Source organism: Echinops telfairi, unplaced genomic scaffold (assembly GCF_000313985.2).
Source record: "Echinops telfairi isolate 266 unplaced genomic scaffold, ASM31398v2 ScPeMD7_25;HRSCAF=90, whole genome shotgun sequence".
Classification (NCBI taxonomy): Eukaryota; Metazoa; Chordata; class Mammalia; order Afrosoricida; family Tenrecidae; genus Echinops; species Echinops telfairi.
In genome coordinates, this window is record NW_022103922.1 from 26,264,386 (window position 1) to 26,280,344 (window position 15,959).

The following is a 15,959-nucleotide window of genomic DNA, read 5'->3' on the forward strand; positions in this document are numbered from 1 at the left end:
AACATTAAAGAAAATTAATTTTCCTTCTGTAATTCATGGGTATCTATATATTTGTCTTCAATGAATCCATCATCGTCTACTACAAATGAATGTAGTTGTTCAAATATCACTGTAGTTTCTTCTTCTGGTGTCTGTGGAAGGTAGCTCATATTGCCAGTAAAACCATCTTCATAGTTTTCTGCTTCATGTTCTTCCAGGCGATGGTGATGATAACTGAGCAGCATACTGTACCATATTGGGCATTTGATAGCAATAAAAATAAGGAGTGACGTCGCCAATACGGTGACAATAACACCTACAAGAAAAGCCCAACTTTTTCCAATGCGTTCATGTTCTAAATAAAATACCAAGAGAGAGAAAGAGGTGTTGATTCTGTTATATTCACAAACAAAATAATAGCATATCTTAATGGGAGGCTAAGTAAAAAAATGATTGCTACAAAATCCTAGAAGCTTTCATTAACCAAAAATATCGTGTTGTGAAACGATTGTTTCATCCTCTAGCCGCTATCTAGTTCTGTGCACTTCTGAAGGTGGTCATTCTGGCTCTCTAACCCTCTTTTGAAGAATCTTGAGCTCTGACGTCAAAACGACAGATTTGGCATCCTCAAGAGACCCAAAGCGTGTTCCTTTCTTGAAGTTTGGGGAACAAAAGAAAGTCTAAAGGGCCATGTCGTGGACTGTTTGATGGATAGCAGAAGATTTCCCAAGGAAATTCTGAGACAGTCCTTGCTACCCTTGAAGAGTGAGCAGGTGCATTGTTGTGATGGAAAAAATTCCTTGGCACAAATTTCCTGGCCTTTTCTGCACCAGTGTTGTTTTCAGTTTTCTTAAAGCCTGTTCACAATAAGTCCCTATGATTTCCCAGCATCCAGCTGTCAATTACCCCCTTTGGATTCCCACAAAACAGCCTCTATAACCTGAGCTGACCGCTCTGCCTTTAACTGAACTGGCCTACAGATCCCCTTGGAAGCAGCCGTTTTGATGGACCTTTCTTTGGAAGGCACCCTCATGAGACCAAGACAAGTGTACTACTGAGAGAACTGGCCTGCAGCCACCCGTCGATTTCAGAGACATGATTAAATATGTTTGAATATGCCCGAGCACTGCCTGGCCTGCTTGTACTTAACGCTCGTATATACTAAAATCATGGCAAAGAATATACCTCACAATTTTCTCTAGGTGAAAGTTATTACAGCAACAGTAAATGTATTTCATAGGGTAGTAAAAGAATGCCCTTTCATTTTCCCTTTTACTTAGGACATTTTTAATGATTTATAATGGTTAAGTCTGGCTGGATTAGTTAAACCTAAGGCTCAAAGAAGTTAGATGGCTTGCACAATGGCATTTGGTTGGTAACTAGCAGAGTCTAGTGGGAAACCCAGTATTTTATAACTTTTGTTAAGATGAGGATTTGTTCTTTTACTCTAGACATTTAAATTGAAAATGAGAGCTACCTTAGTTTATTTAGTGTATGATACCTTCTGTAATATTTTTATTTGAAACCAGCACATTACCTGGATTGGTTGTGGAGTTCAAAGGAGAATTAAATGTTGAATTGCTAACAGACATAAAATTCTCATAAAGATTTTCAGTTACAACTGAAGAAAATTTTAAGCGACATTCAGCTTGATAAGGAACTGTTTTAATACTGTAACTCCTTGAGAGATCAGGACTGCTACACATGGTGATGTTTTCATGTTCTAAAGAATCAGAAAAAAATATTGAACATATAGCAAATTAGAATAATTGCCAATTTTTTGGTAATTCCTAGTGTTTTGTTTTGGACCAAGCTTATCTACAAAAATTTGATTCATTGCCATCAAGTTGGTTCCGATATCTCCTGACCCTGTAGGACAGAATAAAACTGTCCCTGTGGGTTTCTGAGCCTGTACATCTGTATGAGTTGAGAGCCACCTCTTTCTCCCACACAGCGACTGGTGGTTCTGAACTGCTGGCCTTGTGGTTAGTAGCCCAATGTGTAACCAGCTGTCCCAGCAGGGACCCTCTTATTTCTCACTCTTAAAGGTATTCTAAGAAAGAAACTCTTGTATCTTCCTAGCACAACAATTAAGACAGTTATTCCTGTTTATTACATGATTTTATAGATACCTGTTTGTATTAGTATTTTATGAGGTAAACTATGGCCAAAATCTGGAGTAAAACGGTGGTTAAAATCAGGCAGAGCATCGTTTACAATTAACAAGTCCCCCCTCCGGCCCCCCCCCAAACCAAAAGAGAAACAGTGCCACGGAAAATGCTACACACCATGTGTAGCAATCCTACATAGGGTTTCCAATGCTTTAAATGTTTGGGGGAACAGATAACCTCATTTAGAGATCGCAGTTAACAAAGCAAGGCTCTCTCTGGCAGGAGATTCTAATAGGAAAAGCACCAACAGAAAAAACAGTAAAACTTTGTACGTCATACATGAAGTGAGGAAGTCATTTCCCCTATATAGGATGGGTTTCTTTTTTTCCTATCTGGGGAGAGAGGAGAGCATCTATTCAGCCACTCCTTGTTTGTGTTTCTCCATGTCTCCTATAAATAATAGATTCCTTGTCTTAAAAACAGGAAATGAGAGATTCTTCTGCAGTGGAGCAACCTAACGTGAATCACATTTGGGTTCTAACTTAATTAAGACAGCTTACCTAGTGTCACATTTGATGTATTCAACCAGCTCTGCAAAGTGAAGAGTCTGCAAGAGCAGTCCCATGGATTTCCGTATAAGATTATTAATTCCAGATGAAATACTTGTGGAACTTCCAAAGAGCTTATCAAATTGCCTTGCAGGTTCAGAAGTGCCAGCTTTTTGAGAGGCACAAACGTACCAGGATCCAGTTGAGTGATTTGGTTTTGGCAGAGATGTAACTGCTTCAGTTTTTTCAAGCCTACAAAGGCTCCCCGCTGGATTACTGAGATGGCGTTTCTACAGATATTTAAAATTTCTAGATTGGAGAGGTTACCAAAACTGTTGTTGTGTAAAGCAATGACATTGTTTTCAATTAAATAGAGCTCAATGAGTAAAACATACATCTGTAGAACCTTTCTGTCTCTAGCATCTAAAGTCACTTGGTTATAACTGAGATCAAGTATAATAACATCTTTATCGATATCCGCTGGAATCGAAGAATGGTTTTGTCCAGTGAAATTGAATCTGACTTCCTAAAAAGAGAACAAAACTAGAAATGAATTAAGTAGGTAACATGTTTATGGAATTCTCCAAAATTGCTTATCCAGGCACTGAGATATAGGGATGAAATAGTTTTGAAGAAAAATCTTTAATCTCTTGATATTATAATATGATGAAAATAGAGTCAATATTTTTCTTCCTTCTGTTGAAATGTTATAGGTTAAGGAAATTCTGGTGTATACATCCAAATGAAGAGCTTCTAATTTGCCACACAGATACCTTCTAGATATTAACATAATCATTACAGACAGAATTTGTCATTTATACATATCTACAGTATATGTGTGTGTAAATAAATGGTTAATAATAATTCTGCTAACTTGTGATCCCGGTGCGCAGGAGTAACATTAATTGTGAGGAAATTATTTTAAAATACACAATTTTTAAAAATCAGTAGAGCCAATGCTTTACCCAAGGTTATGCTAAATATTTTAAATATAATACCCTAATGTGTAGGTCTATGAGGTTAACAGCCCAAGTTTTGGTGTTTATAATAGAAATATTTACTTTAAAACAAAAGCTGACCCATAGATTGAATGAAAGAACCAGACAACATCTATATCCTATGTGGTTATAGTTCCAAAGCTTTGCTTTTACATTTGACATGCCACCAGTAAAACAAACACTGCAGCATAACTTATTACAGTGTCTCACATGTAAATATCTTTTACAAATTGTTTTTACAATGGAGGGTATCATTTCATGCCTTGAAACTAATGCCTAAGTTTATACTGAAATGTACAGACTTCAGACAATTTTCCTTGAATTAGAATCTGGCTCAGAGATCTGAGTTTTGATTCTGGTCATGTACAGCTAACCGAAGAGTTTTGATAGCTCAGATTCTCTTTGCTTTCTGCGTTGCTATGGGATATCTTTCTAAATGTACACAGTGCTTCATTTTTGGCCATGTTTTTATTTACTGGATTTGTAAAGACTTACTGTTTGAGAAGCCTGGCTTTCGTCGGATAATAATATCATGGAGAAGGGCCAAAGGATCACACTGTATGTAATTTTCATATTGCTGGTCTGATAGAAAAGAGATTATTTCATCTCAAGAGGAGATTAGAGCTTTAGCAATTACTAATAACATTTTTATTCTGGGGAAAATGCTGCCCTGTTGGTCTCATACGGTTGATCTTATGAAGACTCCATTGTTTATAGGTGTTAATTGTTCACTTACAGACCTATCTATGTTAAAGCAGTTTTAAGTTTAAATTTTAGGAGTTTTTGGCTATTTTTTATATGATGTATGCGTTATAAAATAAAAGGTTCTGTAGTTATTTGGGTATTGCCATAGAAAATGTATGTGTGGTTTTTTCATTGAATATTAGATATTTTAGCCAGAACTCAGTGTGTTTAAAGTATCATGTTAATAATTTACAGTTAGATTTACTCCTTAATATTTACAGACTTCTTAAATTCTTAAAACTTTTATAATAGAAAATATTAAGAAAAAACAAAAGTTAGGAAAAACTAAATGCCCAGCTTCAATAATTATCAATTGATAGTCAATCTTTTTTCATCTTGTAAATTTGTCTCTTATTCACTGTTACTTCAGAATGCTCTAATTTACAGTAAAAGATGAGGACCTAATGCCGGGGGCTTAAGTGGAGAGGAAATGCTTTGAGAATGATGAGGGCAATGAATGTACAAGTGCGCTTTACACAATTGATGTGTGTATGGATTGTGATAAGAGTTGTATAAGCCCCTAATAAAATGATTTTTAAAAAGATAACTTTTTTCATAAAAGTAAACTGTTTTTTGCATTACATTGTTTTTTGACTTGGGAAAAAGACTAGCCTGTGTTCCAAGTTGACAGTATTTCTGAAATGGCCTTTGTGAAGATCTAATAAATCCTGATTTTTCATAACTTATTAAAAGCTTAACTTAATTTGTTGTAAAAAATTTACAAGCTTAGATACAGTTCTTTTTAATTCCATAACAACAATGAAGCCTATAAATATATAGACTTACCTTTACTTCTTTCTTTAGCCTCTGAGACTGCTGTGCTAAAGGAATCTGCTCTGTTCCTTCCTTACCATTAAGGAAAAGTATGTCACACGATTGTATTTCACTTTGCTTCAACCTTTGTACCCAGTGAACAGGTGATTAAAAAAAGTCTAGAATTCATTAGCAAAAGATTGACTAGAAGATTAATTTCTTAAAGTCATCTTTGACATTTTAAGTGTAATATGCGGTTTGTTTAACCTTGGTGTTTCTTTATTATTCTTGACCATGTTATGTAAATACATTCACCAATTTACTTTGCAAGTTAGCATCGGAACATTGAGAATGCATATTAACAGAATATTTTATTGTCAGAGTGAATTGATGTCTCAGTCCTAAATATATTTTATATTTTGAAAGATTTCTAATTGAAAATATACCACAAGTTTTGTATTTCATTTATTTCATTCATCTTTGTTGTTTACTTGTTTTTATGACCATCACTGACAACTTCCCTGCTTTACGATAGGAGCAAAGTGCTTAGAGCGTTAAAAGACCAGAGAGTTGTCCACTACTACGTGGGCTTAGGAAATCAGTAAACTTCCTTGTATTGCAAGTTCCCTCCTGTCAAGTGGAAGACTGTACAGAATTAGTTCCCATCTCACTAGACTAGAAACATTACTTAGACTCATTGTTGGTAATGCTATAAAAATGTAGTTCAGAATAAGCTAGTTTCAAAAGACTAACTCTCCTGGGTCTCAGTATCCTTACTTTGTGAAACAAAGAGATTGAAACAGATGTTCTTTTCTCGCTGAAAACATTTTTAATTTTTTAAAAATCATTTTATTGGGGTGCTCATACGACTCTTATCACAATGCATACATACATCAATTGTGTTAAGCACACTTGTACATTAGTTGCCCTCATCATTCTCTAAACATTTGCTCTCTACTTGAGCCCTGGGCATCAGCTCCTCATTTTCCCCCCTCCTTCCCTGCTCCCCCCTCCCTCATGAACCCTGAGATATTTTATTATTATTGTTTTGTCATATCTTACAATGTCCGACGTCTCCCTTCACTCACTTTTCTGTTGTCTATCCCCCAGGGAGGAGGTTATATGTAGATCCTTTGTAATCGGTTTCCCCTTTCCACCCCACCTTCCCTCTACCTTCGCAGTACCTACCCTCTTATCACTGGTCCTGAAGGGATCATCTGTCCTGGATTCCCTGTGTTTCTAGTTCCTATCTGTACCAGTGTACATCCTCTGGTCTAGCCAGATTTGTAAGGTAGAATTGGGATCATGATAGTGGTGGGGTGGGGGTGGGGGAGTAGGGAAGCATTTACGAACTAGAGGAAAGTTGTATGTTTAATCGTTGCTACACTGCACCCTGACTGGCTTGTCTCCTCCCTGTGACTCTCCTAGAAATTTTTATGATCCTGTATATCATGTTAATCGAGGCAGAAACAAACATATTTCTTGTACTCTAGTAATTGAAGTTCAGAGTAATCACTGCCCAACAGTGATTAAAAAATAATAAGTTGAAATTTCAGATTGTCTATTATGTTCACTTTTTGTTTGGTGGTGTTGTGAGTTACTAGTTGGGCTGCTAACTGTAAGGTCAGCAGTTGGAAACCACCAGCCACTCTGCTGGAGAAAGATGAGGCTCTCGACTTCTGAAAAGAGTGACAATCTTGGAAACCCTCAAGGGCAGTTCTACCTGTCTTATGTCAGATGTTGTTAGTATGGAAATTTCTAAGATTACATTGTCTTATATCAGCCATAGGGTATTGGTATGTGGGATCTAGAGGACTTAGCTGGTATTATGAGAACTGTAAAAGCTGATATCTAAGAATGACAGAGCATGAATACTAGTACATCAACTGGCTTTTGAGACCTAAGAAGAATTAATGATCTTAGGACTGAAAATGTATGTCCAATAATTTTATTATTAGTAAATTTTGAAATATTTACATGGCAAATAACATACCTATTGATTGATTGATTGTATTTTTCTCTATCCTATTGATAATTGACCTTGCATGGATAAAAGAAGTGCTACATTGCTGGTATTTCTTGTGATTCTATGATAAAGGTGGTTACTTCATAATTAATTTCACCATTATTTTATTTATAATGCTGGCTCTCTCTTTAGTGAAGTTCGTTTCCAATTGTGCAGCATTAAAATAGAGCAAAAATTGGTGGAATGTTAATTTTAATTAAAGAAGTAGTAGGTGAAAGGTTAAGTGAAGCCATATTTTTCATCTAAAGTTAGCATTTTTAACCAAATTGCCCTGCAGATTTCCCGACTTCTCAGTTTACTCGGAGTGGCAATGGTTTATATGAGTTTCATGGTAAACTTCCATACCGGCGTTCATCAATCAAGGAATTGTGTGACTAAGGCACGCTCTACAGTTTATATGTATTATTTGTTATTGAGGGGACCTGAGAATTATCAAAACGTCTGAGTGCATCCACTTATGTGCAATGCCTTGAGGACTTTCTGTGATAATCTCAATGTGTTCGCTTAGTAAAACGAGATGGAGAGTAAGGATACAAAAGGACTCAGGATGGAAAAAAGAAATATGTAAAAAGTAAATCTGTGGTGATGTGTACAAGCTCCATTTTATATGGGCTGAACCAAATTTTTTTTGTACAAATAATAAGGACTTTTGAATTCAATGATGAATAACTAGTTAACTTATTAAATTGGACTGTGACTTTATAAAATTAATCGAGTTTTCCTTTCAATATAGTAAGAAAGTTATTATTATTATTAATTTCAGGAAAGAAAAACAAATTAGAAATGTGGAAGAAGAAATCGAACAGGAAAAGCAAGCAGCAGATGGCATTATTAAAAATATGTCTACTGAAAAGCAAGTGAAGTACACAGAAATGAAAACTTCAAATGAAAAATTATTGCAGGTAATAATTTCTACCATATGCCAGACATATAACAGTCTTGCTACTAAAAATGTGGTGTGAAGACTGGCACGGGTGGCACCCTTTGAGACCTTGAGCAGATCTACTTGTGAGTTTTCATGTTAGCAAGGACCTGGGATGATTCATTTGTCCAAGTTTGAGAATCATTGATCTAGAAAACTCCATTTTTTTATTCATCTTATTGACCTAGATATATTTTGACTTTTTTTAATTGCTGTTTTTTAGGGGTATGTGTCAATCATTTTTTTTATGTCATGAAGACATAATGAGAGCATTTGCATTTTTAAAGGTTTTGAATGGAAACCTTAAAAGGAATCATAGGCCCAAACTATTTACATTGTTTCTTTTCCTTTGCACCCAACAAGCAGCAAATCTTTATGGTCTAGCTCCCAATTTGAATAGTTTTTGTACCTAATTATGAATAGGGGTCAATTTGAATAAGAATGTGGAAGCTTAACAAGGGATTGCTAAGAATTGTCCCAGTGTTTAGTTATGATGGTGACTAAGTGAGATTTGAAAGTTTGTGCTTGGGTTTTCTAGAGAAACAACACCAATGACACTCATATATGCATCAAGAAGAACTGTTATATCAAGGAAGTAGAACACACAGTCACAGAGTCCCAACTCAAATCTGTGAGTCATATGCCAAGGAGACATTTCCTGACTCACCCACCTGCCAGAATAACGAGGCAGGAGGTGGGCCAGTGGAAGCAGAGTCCAGTGGAACCAGAGCAAAACACATAACAGGCTGCTGACAGCTCCCAGGGCCAGCAGTCTACATGGTGGCAGCTGGCCCAAGTACTGAGGAACCAGATGCAGGATCCAGGCCAGCAGGAGGAAGAAGAGAGATATCAAATAGACCATATAACCCTGGGGACGCATCTGGCTATGATTTGAGTGAGAGGTTAAACTCCACCCATATCTTCTTACAGGTGCAGCTAAGCTGGCACAAAACCTGATTGTCACCATGTGCCTTCATGTCTAGATGGCACAGCATTAGGCCGCTCAAATGCCAATAAGGTGTCTAGTCTCAGTTTCTCAGATAATTTAGTTTAAGTAACTTTTTATGTTAGAATTGTTAAGATACCTTAAGGCATTGCAGATTATTTTAGAAGAGCCATAATATTAATGAAATACTGTTAATCTTGCACAAGGGTAATGAATAAGTAACCTGTTCAAGGATTTTATCCCGAGAGTGCACTACATCAATTTGTATGGGTCTTATCCTTAAGAGGAATTAGATGGAAGATATGAAAACATCATTTTAAAAAATAAAAATAACCATGGCTTTAAATAATGATATTAACTTGAAGGTTCCTGGTATTTAATCGTCTTGGAATGATGGTATTTCACTTTTGTAAAAATCTGGCTTGTAAGGTTTTTCTGAAAGTGATCATGACGAGGTTTTCAGAAATGGTGAAAGAAATCGGGAAAAACCGAAATCATGAGATGCCAATAAATTCTAGGCAAAATGCAAGCTATGAAGATGTTTATAAAATATACTTTGTCTCATCCATTGAAATGCTGATAAACAGAGAATTTTCATGTGGCTTGTGTTTGTATTTGTGTACTTTTCTTCTTAGGAATTAGATACACTTCAACAACAAATAGATTCACTGAACATGAAAAAGGAGAGCCTGGAAGCTGTAAGTACAAATCAAACCAGGGCTCATATGTTACTTAGCTACAAAACAGTTCAGCTAAATAGATTGATGGAACTCAAAAAGTAAATGTTTATTTAGTAGTTTACTTACAGGTATTCAGTGATTTTTTTTTGGTATTTGGCACACAAATATCCTGCATACAATTAGATTTAAGTTATTCTGTATCTACTATATATGGTTAATTATTTTGGCAATTAACCACAAGGTTGATCATTCTAATCCACCCAGAGGTACCTCAGAATTTACTTCTGAAAGATCTGTCATTAAAACCTTAAGGAAAACAATCCCACTCTGATACACATGGGATCCCTATGAGTCAGAATCAACTCAACAGCCCTAATTTGTGGTGAACAAAATAAATAACTCCATCTCTCTGGGGCCTGCAAAAATGAATGACAATTTAAAGACACACACATAAAAGACTATAAAAATCATTGAAGAGGGAAAAAGACCAGTCATCACTTTAAGGGTGTAAATACTTTCATTTGCTTTTAAAAACAATTTTAAATTGTAGTATTAAATAATTTTAGACATAGGATTGTTAAGCATTTTTTCTTGGGGGAAGGTTGCTACACCTAGTTTACCCATCAACAGAAGTGTAATAACCTGTTCCAAGACATATAGCTTGACTTGACTTTCCTGTAAGGTCTCGCTTACACTCTTAAAGGAGTGCCTGTTGATTTGGGGTGACTTTAGCAACCTTGTTGTGTGGTAGCAACTAAATGGTCTTCTCCCTCTCCTTCCATCTGGAGAAACTGATCCCAGCTGAGGTGCGGTCTCCTCTGCCAAAGTAGCTCTTAAGTTGTACATAAAGGGGTAATACGAGTTCATAGGCACTAGGCAAGCGCTCTACCTTGTTGCTATCCAGCCCTTAGTGACCCTGGCCTTGTGCTGTAGACTACTCGGACTTTTGAATCTGCCCTTTCAAGGCGTACACCAGCCTTCATAGGCCATACCAGAAGAATTTGATGTGGAAACTCCATTAAGCAGACTGGTTTTTACCTCAAAGTTATCTTTAGCTGATTTAAGGGACTGACATACTCCCTAGGACTTACGGCTGAAATCCCCTCGTGTAAGCGGCAGATGAGAGCTATCCCAAGGTTATGGAATTGGTGGTAGCTGGACTTTGGTTCGGACCTCTCGCTTTGAGGGGGACCAATGAATGGTGGCCTGGGACTACTATTTGTTTAATATTTTATTTTATTTTTTTTGTTTAATATTTTAATGCCTTCCTTGCTTTCTTTTGGTTGGCCTGGTTCTGCCTTTGAGAATGAGTGTTATTGAAACTTTTGCCCTGTCACCAATCCCCATTGTTTCTGTAAATAGTATCTAGTCACTTAAGAGTTTAATCTGTATAAGTCACCAATTCGTGAATTGCAGTCTGAAGCTGGCCTATACTCGTGTAATTTCCTTTTCTCAACAATGTTTTAAATTCTACGCCATTGGCTACATTAATGACCCTATCAACAGAATTACCTTATGCCTAGGGCAGGGGTCGGCAAACTTTTGAGAGAAAAGAGCCAATCATGTCTCTCACAACAATTTAAAAATTATTTGAGAGCTATAAATGTATTTTTACAAACAAATGAAATCACCATTTTCTGAATAATATTCTTGAACAATTTTTAGTATGTACCTAAAGAGCTGTGTATGGCTCATGAGCCAGTTTACCAGGCCCTGCCCTAAGGGAATGGTTTATAATGTTCACGATCATAAAATGATGTCTCTAAAGTGAACCAGGAACATATATAAACCAGAGATATATGAATGGATTTTGGGCTCACCCTTAATTCTTGCCCCAGTCTAAGAACGATTAGTTCTTAATGACATGGTCCTAGATCATGGGGAAGATAGGATGCTAAAGCCAAATGTGGTGCAGAAACCAGATAGATGGTGCCTGGCTATCAGAAAGAATAATGCCTGGGATCTTAATGTCTTTTCTTCAAACAAGCAGTCATCTAAGTGCGGCGTCAACTCAATAAGCCCATGTAGAAGAAGCACATCAGCCTGTGTGAGCCAAGGATTGTACATAATAAAATCCAAATTGGAATGAATGAGTGGTATCAAAGCTTAACTCGTGCGCACCCAGTGTGCAAAAGACTGTGGATGACAGTGGAAGCCTAAAATCCATTTGCAGGGTCCGCACATGGATCGAGCCTTGGTGAATCCCCTCTGAACATAGACCAGGGATATAAATAGCTTTGCTATCAGACAGAGAGCTTTGAAAGTCAATTATTACAGATATAGTTAGGTTAAAATGTAATACCTTATCATTTGAGTGCCTTTTGGCTCATTTTAAAGTTGTTTCAGCTTTTAATATTTCTTATTGATTGAGGTTTTTCTATGTTTTACTTAGTCGTTGTCGTTGGTTTAGTTTTTTGTTTGTTTGCTTCCTGTTTCTATTTTGTTTATTTTTCTGTATTTGAAATTCAGGATAGGTAAATCTATCGAGGCAGTAACTGGAGTAATAATTGCCTAGGGGCATGGCCACGGGAGGATGGGCAGAAAATAGGGAGTTAACATCAATGAGTACAAGAAGAAAATGTTCAGAAACTGATCGTGGTTTCTTACTATGATTGAAGATTTAATTGTAGGATATGTGAATTATATGACAATAAAACTACTTAACACTAAATCAAAATAAAATTTTAAATCAAGTAAAATGAAATTTAAAACACAAGTCTCTTGTACCTCTATCGAAACCTAACTATTCTTTTTTTTTTTCAAATGTGCCGGTTTTAATGAAAGTTGTGCACAAGATATTTTACTCTTGCATCTTCTCAAGTGATTCTTCCTTATATTTGCCCTTTTCCTTTCCCACTTGACGAGCTTTGGGTTTCTGTTCCAGGATCTTTTTGCGGTCTTTGTCCAGTTTTAACCTCGTAATAACCACCTCGCTGGGGTGAATGCCCACATGGACAGTGGTGCCATTAGCTTATCTCGCTGCACCTGCCCAATGTAGATGATGTATTTCTTCCGGTAAACCAACCTAACTATTCTTGACAGTTATTGGCTGCTTATTGTGTGATTTCCAAAGTTCTTTACATACTGGTAAATCACCAGCAGGAGCTTTGTGGCTTGGTGGGCTAAACCTTGGTGTACTAATCACAAGGTTGGTAGTTCCAATCCCCCATTTGCTCTGTGGGAGAAAGAGGAGGTGCCTGGCTTCGCAAGGATGTTTGGTCTCAGGAACCCTGTAGAACAGCTCTACTCTCTCTGACAGGGTCCCTGTCAGTTGAAATCAACTTAATGGCAGTTAATTGTTTTTGTTTGCTTGTTTGTTTTGTTAATACAGCCAGCATTGTCATTTAATCTTCATAACCATCCTATAATCCTTTCTTGAGTTTACAGTTGTGTAAAACTTCAAGTGGGTTTCACATGGATTACAGCAACTAATTATCTTCATAGACCCAAAACAGTATCACGGAGTCACATCAGTTAGATGTGAATCTTAAATTATTGCATTGTATTTTGTTGTACAATAACACAGTCTTGTATACAGTAGGTTGCTTTTAGTTCTTTAGAATTAAGAGAAATGTTTCAGTTTTTAACTATAACCTTGGATTTGGCGGTTTTTGGTTTTTTTGTGTGGAGATGCCAGGGATTGAACCCGGGGCCTCATGGATTTGGGTTTTAGATGATGTCTCTCTTTGGCAGGGCTGTGGTTGTTAGGTGTTGTCAAATCACATCCAACTCATAGAAACCCTGTACCCCATCAGATGCAACACTGTCTTACCTTGCTTGTGCCAGCCTCACAATTGGTATTATGTTTGAACCCATGTGGCAGCCACTGGGTCAGTCCATGTCATTGAGGGTCTTCCTCTTTTTCACTGACCTTGTACTTTATCAAGCATAATGTCCTACAACCCTCTTAGCATCAAGCTGATTCCAATGCCTACTGACCTTGTAGTACAGAGTGGAACTGCTCCCGGGTCCCACGAGTACAAATCTCTATGGGAAGAGAGAGCATCCTCTTTCTCCCACGAAGTGGCTAGTGGTTTGATTTGCCAATGTCACAGTTAGTACCCAGTGCTCAACCTACTGTCCCATCAGAGGTAGTCAATATTGCTAGGTAAAGATGCTGCAGGTTTAAATTTGTCCTTATTATAATAAAATAAAACCTATTTGAGAGTGACTTTTTATAAAGTACTCATTGAACTTTACCTTTAATTTGTATCTTCAGGAAGTAGCACACTCCCAGGTAAAACAGGAGGCTGTATTGCTGCATGAAAAACTTTATGAGTTAGAGTCCCATCGAGACCAAATGATCGCAGAAGACAAAAGCGTGGGCTCGCCAATGGAAGAGAGAGAAAGGTTACTTAAGCAGGTGGGAAGCACACACATATGTATTTTAATATACCAGATTTGGGTAAATATTCATTTGTTTTCTTTAGAGTCTATGAATTGAATGGAAAGCTAGTAAATTATTATCTACAAAAGTGAGTAAATTGGCTTCAATTAATTAGTATGAAATATGCAACAAAAAATCTAAGTAAAAGTAATTTTTTCACATAAACTTATTTTTTGGCATACATTCTCATTTTATATTGTCTTTGTACAGCTTTTGGGCTTTTCTTTTATTTTGGATCCTTATTAGGAAAACTTGACAATCTTCCAGATTGCTCATTAAATAACTGAAGATATGCTTTTATTTTGGGCTTTGTATATGGAAAATAAATGTCTCAGGGCTAATGCATATGTAGGAAATGTTATCAGTGCCTCTGTGAAGGATATTTGATTAAAATGTCTTGTAAAGTTATAGTTTGTCACAAGGCATGTCACATATATTTGGTCGCTAAACTGAAGACTAGCTTTAGCTTTAATTTAGTTATAAGTGATAGTTAACCTATTACTTATGCTTAGGAGAACTACATTTGGGAGCAACACTAGTCAGGAATGTAAAAATAGGCATTTTAGGTTGGGTTCAATGGGGTCAGAAGACAGGAATCAATCCAAGGGTTCGGTAAGTATTGCAGTCGTTCCAGAAAGGTAGTAAAACATGTAGAACCCTTGAAGTTCCTTAGAAGGAGAACATTCCCTAAGTTCTAAGAGAACTTAGAGCTAAGCAATAATTTATCTTTTCAGGAAAGAATAATTGTTATTGTTAGTGCCATTGAGTAGCTATCGATCCTGTACGCAGCAGAACAAAACACTGCCTGATCCCGTGCCATCCTCACAGTCATTGCTAGATTGCTGCCCACTGTTGTGGTCACTGTATCAATCCATCTAATCGGGGGTCTTCCTTTGTCTCACTGGCCCGCTACTTCACCAGACACAATGTCTTCCTCCAGGGGCTGCTCCCTCCTGATAACTTGTCCTAACAATGTGAGAGGAAATCTCACCATCCTTGCTTCTAAGGAGCATTCTGGATATCTTTCTTCCAACATAGATTTGTGTGTTCTTCTGGCAGTCCATGGTAAGAAGAGTAATTATATCCCAAATATTGAATGGGACAAATGCACACTAAAAGCAGTTATTGTTTATCTAAAATTAAAATTTAACTGGGCTTTCTAAATCTGTCCTACTTGTGATGGTGGTGCATCAGCACTCAGGTGTTGATGTAACTGACTCAGGTGCGGTAGTCTGTAGGACAAACTGGCTAGGTGTGGCCACTTTTCATTGAAGGCAGGGAAGAAACTGAGAAGTTCTTAAGGAATAACTTCTATTCTTTTCGTTTCAGAGATTGGATTCTGACAAATGAATTTCAAGAACGAGACTAGAATTAATATTTTAGTACACTATGCGTTAGAAGAAAATTCTCTCTAAGTAGTCTAACATTGTTATCCTTTAATGCTACTGTATTTGTTTGCCTTTGCAGGTTAAAGAAGATAATCAGGAAATAGCCAGCATGGAGAGGCAGTAAGTACCTTTATGCAAGGGGGGCTTCAAAAAGTTTATGGAAAATGGAATGAAAAGATAATGGAAATTTTCCATGAACTTTTTGAAGCCCCCTCACACTCATTTTATATCCATTTCTCATTAAAAATTTTTTATTCTAAATGTACAAGATACACATTTGTACAATCATTCTTTCTATGTCTAACATTGATAATATTAATGCTGATGCAGCTTTCAATCTTGGCTACAGCTTTAAATAATTTTTGAAAATGTAGATAATAGTCAATGCATAATACAATTGATTTTAAGATTTTTTTAAATGTAATTTATCTTCATTTTTATATAGTTGGTTTTTAAGAAAACTTTATTTATTTATTT

At 36.6% G+C, this 15,959-nt stretch overlaps 2 protein-coding genes across 3 annotated transcripts in view; one reads left to right on the forward strand and one right to left on the reverse strand.

Annotated features, from left to right (window-relative positions):
• IFT74 (intraflagellar transport 74) overlaps nucleotides 1-15,959 on the forward strand; it is a 54,409-nt gene that overhangs the window by 18,263 nt on the left and 20,187 nt on the right. The window contains exons 9-12 of the mRNA XM_004712356.2: nucleotides 7,923-8,061; nucleotides 9,663-9,725; nucleotides 13,927-14,070; nucleotides 15,562-15,602. Of these exons, the coding sequence (XP_004712413.1) occupies nucleotides 7,923-8,061; nucleotides 9,663-9,725; nucleotides 13,927-14,070; nucleotides 15,562-15,602 (387 nt within the window). The remainder of the gene's footprint in view (nucleotides 1-7,922; nucleotides 8,062-9,662; nucleotides 9,726-13,926; nucleotides 14,071-15,561; nucleotides 15,603-15,959) is intronic.
• LRRC19 (leucine rich repeat containing 19) lies at nucleotides 10-5,239 on the reverse strand. 2 transcript variants are annotated; one of them, XM_045289222.1, is made up of 6 exons: nucleotides 5,167-5,239; nucleotides 4,132-4,218; nucleotides 3,034-3,164; nucleotides 2,651-2,928; nucleotides 1,517-1,702; nucleotides 10-334 (listed from the first exon to the last, which is right to left on the reverse strand). In XM_045289222.1, exons 2-6 carry the CDS (start codon nucleotides 4,207-4,209, stop codon nucleotides 15-17), a joined length of 993 nt encoding a protein of 330 aa, XP_045145157.1. In that variant the 5' UTR covers nucleotides 4,210-4,218; nucleotides 5,167-5,239; the 3' UTR covers nucleotides 10-14. The 2 variants fall into 2 exon arrangements, with proteins under 2 accessions (XP_045145157.1, XP_004712412.1); XM_004712355.2 differs by having other exon boundaries at nucleotides 2,651-3,164.